Here is a 6,092-nt window from a genome sequence, read left to right on the forward strand (position 1 = left end):
AAAAATTCTCACTGCTTTTTCAAAAAATCTTTGACTCAGGAGTTTTATATTTTGGCAAGACAGTTCAAAGCATTTACTATTCAGGCAGTAAGAGACAAGTCTCTCAATGCTGCTACAGTGTCTGTTTGCCTGCCTTAGAGTTTTCACATTTTAGTGTTATTTTTTAACTTGGATCCTTCAGTATACTGCTGCTATGCAAGAAAGAAAGGTTTACTTCCAAGGGAGGTAAGTTAAGTTACTTAGAAAAAGTCCTCACACTAGAAGTCCTCCATCTATAACAGTTTCCTCTCGCATTCCTGTGCCTTTCCCCAGTACCAGTACAGTCTTTTTAACAGTCCCAGTAAAAGCAGATAAATACATGTATTTAATATTGTCAGCTGTTCATGTAAAGTTTCCATTGAGGCAAGATATGTTATTTTGGAAGAGAACTCCAATAGAAAGGCTGCTTCATCTTCCCCTTACTTAGGCTCCATAAAACCTTTCAAATCTACTATTACAGCAAATACTGTTGAGCTAAACCAAGGAATCCCAAATTAATAATCTTGAGGTTTTCCATTTCCCTGGATTAGACAAAATCTACATATGCATTCAGTATTTTCCTAAACACTTTTTTTGCCATCTGCCTATCACTGGGCAAACAGATTGATCTATTTGTTGTATGAACTACTGCAGAAAAAAAAAACCCCAAAAAACCAAAAAGCAAACTGAGCAGTGAGAGAGCTGTCTGTGGGACTTCCCACAAAGAGGTAAGCATTCCCATGAGCTGAGCCAGAAGGCCTGGAAAGGAAGCAACCTTCTGCTCCAAGCACAGGAATGTAATTTCCTACGGTTTTATGAAGCACAACGTTTTGTGATATGTATCTTGCAGCATGTAAACACACATTCATTATCTAGTTCAGATGATTTAGTTTCAAGTATGTGAGTATGAAAGTAAGAATGGTTGTTTGGGCTGCTGGAAATCTGTATGCTCTGGTGACTGTTTTCACTGCATCATTATAGCATCTGTTTGACAAAGCCCTTTGGGAAACCGTTGCTGTTTACAATTTAGCAGACTATCAAGATTGCTCTGTAGGCTCATAGGTGAAATTAATGCACAAGAATAGCTTGTTTTGAAAGCTTTCTTGAATCGCACAGTAGTGGGGAAGAGAATTGCCTAGATTGACACTTCTCCAGTTCATATCTGTGCTATAAACCTCATCCCCTGGGATGACATTCTGCTAGCTGAAAAGAGACTGAATACACAGGGTAAACAAGAAAATACAGGATTATTCTTGTTGAACTACTCTCATCATGTCACTCTGAAGTCATGTAACAATGCCTCTCCACACTCAGATGTGGCAGGGGCACACAGGGCTGGGCATCTGGGCACACACACTGGCAGACGGAAGGTGGCAAGGCCATGAAAAAACAAAAATGCTGTGGACCACATGGATCCCATAGGTTGGATTTTGGTTCAAAAAACATATTGTAAATCTTAAAGTACAGCAGTTAGCACCAGTAAAAACATATGTTTGACAATCTACAGCATTAAAACATTCTGTACTTCAGATTTTTTTTGCATTTAGAAAGAACGTGTACCAGAAGGATTAGCAATTTCTAATCCTAGCATATGGACAATACACAACACTTCATTTTCTTGCTTCTTTGTTAGTTCCAGTTCATTTTACTGTATGCTCCGTTGCTGCATAAAGATAGAGAGTGCTGGAAGAATGCTGCTAATTAATTCTTTGGATATAAACAGACTGTTAGCTATGGGAATGGCAACCAGTTCTCCATGATCCTATTTATAAGGGTTCCGGTCCCCTTCTTGATTCTGAATTATCAGTATATAACCAGAAATGTACCAAGTCACTCTTCAATCTTAAATCAAAGGAAATGTGGACTAAAACACATCGTCCCATCTGGTTACCATTGTCTTTGTGTACCAAATCCAATAAGGAAAAGATGACAGACTAGATTATATTATATCCACTTCATTATTTCTAGAAGCATCCTTCTGAATACTGTGAAGAACTCGCATGTCTGTGAAAATGATTGCATGCAAATATGAGGCTATGATAACTACTGAGTATTAAACAATTAAGAAAACATGTAGTATTCAAGCAGTTTTAAGATCATCAAACTGGCCAAAACATAGACAAAACAACAAAACATCCAATTCCTGCATTCAATATTTGAGTTACATCCACCCATCAACAAAAACTGAGATGCAAACAAAAGCCTCATTAAAAATAAATTACTATCTGCCAACAGGAAAGTACAGCCATTAGGACTAAACTGATATTCTGAAAAACAAAATTAGCACTGAATGCAGCAATATGAAGCTAAACCTAACTAACAATATTCCACATCACCTGCAACAACTTACCAAGTTCACAGGTCTTGTTTAATACAAATATACTGTGTGTTTTATCAAATACCAGGCTGTTTGCTGAAAAATAACTCTGCCTAAATGTGGCAACTATCACCACAAATCTCACTGCTAATAAAAGTAGTGATCAGAAAAAAAAAAACCAACAAAAAACAAAAAGTATTTGCAACCTTTATCATTGCCCCTAGCTACAAAGAAACCGATATAAGGAGATCAAACCAGCACTGTAAAATGAAACACAGTCAGTATTTTCTCTAATAATTCATGTAATTGTTGAAAATTCTGTGAAGAGTTGCCCCAAAAAGAGAGACAACAGCAAATGTCCTTTAAAAACAAAACAACCCCAAACAAAACAGGGATCAAAACATAACCTGAAAGTGTAAACAGTTTAAACACAGAGTGGACACGCTCTACAACTACAACCAAACCAAACACCCAAAATCCCAAACAAAAAATAATCACCTTTCTTAATACTAAAATTATAACTGAACATTTGAAAAAGTGAGATTTCTAAAGTAGCTACTGTAAAATCAAACTGTCTCTGAGAACAAAAATACTCATTTTCACAACTACTTAGAAAAACATTTTTATTACAAAAGGTCAAATAGAATTACTTTGGGCTATCATAATGCAGAACTTTCACAGGTTCCATTCCAAGTAGTATACAGAGATAAAAACCTTTCACTTTACAATAGCAGATGCAAATGTAATTGTACATATGCGTGTATGGCAGGTATGCATGTGTCTCTATCTGTGACCCCATATGCGACCCCACTGCTACTAAAGCAGAAGAAAAACTCACCTTGTGACAAACCTCTGATTTAATTTCTTTGAGAGCACGTTCAGAGAACACACAGCCACAGTTTCTCAAGAAGCAAAACCTTCAAAGAAAAGACAAGACATACAATTGTTTTGAAGAATATACATCCAGTTCTGATCTAACATAGAAACAGCACTGCAATGGGTTGGCAGGACATGGCTAACTTTCTCTTTACGAATTCTTGCAGCTAATCAAGTTATCGGCACCTTTAAGTAGCCACTTATGAATTTGCATAATGTAAGAAGCAAATGAGAAATATTTGGTACATTAAAACAACACATTTTGTTATTTCATTCTCTGTGCAATTCAGCACAAGTTTACAACAATCTCTCAAGGGGATCTTAGCAAAACAGATGTTCCTGAGATGATTTTGTACATTTGCTCTAGGTTTACACAGGCTTCTCTGTAGTAGAACAGCTTGTGGCGATGGTTCCAAAGTTACACTATTTGAATGGTTCCACTTTCCACCAAGCTTACGGGTTTCACTTCCTCTGACTCAAGCTCTCCAGCAACGCTGTAACAAGTGACCCTACCCAGCATCCATTCTCCTGTGTGTCTCCTGTCCACATGGAAGATTCTTGAAAGACAGCGTGAAGTAATTATGAACATGTTCATGTGATCTACATTCCTTGAAAGGTACTGTTAACCTTTTACTCTCTATCAGCCTCAACTGAACTGAAAAACACTAAGGTGGTTCTGGTAAAAATGTGTTTACTTTTCAGGTTCTCTCTTTAATTCCACCTTAATATCTCTCAGCTAATCACTCTCTGGAGGAAGAAATACTTCATGACTATCAAGCTGTGAATCCAGCCTCTTCTCACTAATGAAGGTTAATGTGCACATTAAATTAAATTGCTCATTTACTCAAGTCAGGATGCAAAGAAATGTCCTTCCTGGCCCAATAAAAACCAGATGCTATTGTAGGATTAGAACAGACACACAATCCACCTCCATTCTGATCCTAACACAAAGAGAGGTAGAACTGCTTGATGTGACACAAAGGGAGGTCTCATCCAATCTCCTGTGGTTTAGCCCCCAAACAACTTTTAGTCACTTCTCTGCAGTCATAACCCTCTACTCTTTACATAAATTCATTTAGGAAAGGGTTAACTTTTCATCTTTCCTCTTGAACACGAAATGAAAGGACCTTTAGTAGTCTCTTAAGCTCCCTCCTCCTGGAAGGAGGACAAACACTCCCCCAGAAAGGCTTGATTAAGCACACGATTTGCAACATTACAGATGTGAGCATTTTTCCCTGCTCTATATTCAGTTTAGCATAGTACTTGCTTCGAAAAACAAAATCCAGAAACGTACTAACCTATGTCTTCCATTCATTTCCAATCCCACCACAGGGCAAATAAAGCGTGCAGACTGGATGTCATCATATTTGTCACCTTTTATACTCTCTTTATCACCACTCCAAGCCGGATTATCTGCAAGGTTCAGTTCTGTTACATTCTGAAAAACAGAAATGCAAGCCTTAAGCTGTTTACCAATGACTTTTGGGCCATGAAAACATTCCCTAAGATTTCTTTCATTGTGGTTTACTATTTTTAACATATATATAGTGTATATAGTGAGAACACCAGCAACTGAAGTTTTATAGCACATTTTAACTGTCATGGCACTCTTCAGTATTAGACTAGAGACAAACTGTTTACCTTAATGCTCCTGATATGTGATGCAGCTTCCATAGGAGTTTTATCAGGTGATTTGTCCAACAAAAATTCAATGACAGCATCTTTATTATACAACCTGTAAGAGAGTTTTTTTGGTATTTGAGTCTCATAATGTTCTTTTATTTTTTAATTACTACCTTTCAATATAGCGGTCTAGATGGAAATGTTCATACCTGCCCAGCTCACAGGCAACAATTGGCCGACATAATTTCTCTTGACTCAGAGCACAGTAGTGCCACCTTGCCACCAATTCCGCATTTTTATCAACCTCAAGGAAAAAAAAAAGTCACTCATTATTTTAAAATAACTTTTATATTTGCAAATTATTTAAACATAAAACCAAGCAATACTTGAAGCATTAATCAAATCCTCAGGTATCTTATCAAACCCACTTTCAGCATTCAAAGCTATTCTGTAAAATAACTTTAGCAAAACTTTTTAGCGAATTCATGACCAGTTTTGAGGGTCTACCTCTTATCTGTTGAGCACATTTCTGCATCCTGGGATTGGGGAGCCTATCTTTCTAACTCAGTTTTCTTTCTTTCTGCCACTTCCATCCCTCCTCCCTCACCACCATTTGGGTCAGCAACAAGTGCCACTACCTGTAAGCAACAAAGGTAATCACAAAGGCAAGTCTGGGAAGGTCTGGATGCTACCTGGCCCTCCAGTCTGAAAACTCGAGTTTTATAACAAATTATGCTACAAAAGAAAGACTGAGGTTCACAGCTACTTTGATTATCACCTGAAGCTGTATAGCCACAGTCAGGTTTAGGCAGAAAATAGATTTCATTTACTTATTCTCCATCAGCAAGTGTAATTTCCCTAGGTTTTCTGCCATTTGCTGTGATTTTTTTCCCCAATTTTATCCACCTTCCCACGAAAGGGATGCCACGGTTCATCCAATCCCCTCACACACCCTAAAAAGGTAAGCCCAAGCAACGTCCAGAACACAAGCAGACAGAACGCAGAAATGGCCACATCCAACATCCCCAACTGTCCCGTCTCACCACAACCAATCTACCAGAAGCGTTACCCACTGATACCGCACCCCAGATGAACGACGCCCCGAAGCCCCGGGCGTTTGGTATGATGCATGCCCACAAAACCCTTAATAGACGAAGGGATCCCCCCATCTCTGCCACAAGCGCCACCGACAGCCACCTTGAGGCGGCCCACGCAGACCGGTGCCGCGCAGAAGCGCCCTCCTCCGCGCCGCCAGCCC

General features: G+C 38.7%; 1 protein-coding gene across 1 annotated transcript; it reads right to left on the bottom strand.

The window, feature by feature from the left end:
- Window positions 1-3,173: 3,173 nt before the first annotated feature.
- LOC104534690 (protein RTF2 homolog) lies at window positions 3,174-6,003 on the bottom strand (the record flags this gene model as incomplete). Its single annotated transcript, XM_010179391.1, has 5 exons — window positions 5,878-6,003; window positions 5,044-5,138; window positions 4,853-4,946; window positions 4,510-4,649; window positions 3,174-3,252 (listed from the first exon to the last, which is right to left on the bottom strand). Coding segments are annotated over exons 1-5 (534 nt in total), but the record flags the coding sequence as incomplete, so codon positions are not given.
- Between the last annotated feature and the right edge of the window lie 89 nt (window positions 6,004-6,092).

The sequence above is a fragment of the Mesitornis unicolor genome, unplaced genomic scaffold (genome assembly GCF_000695765.1).
Source record: "Mesitornis unicolor isolate BGI_N332 unplaced genomic scaffold, ASM69576v1 scaffold54662, whole genome shotgun sequence".
Lineage (NCBI taxonomy): Eukaryota > Metazoa > Chordata > Aves > Mesitornithiformes > Mesitornithidae > Mesitornis > Mesitornis unicolor.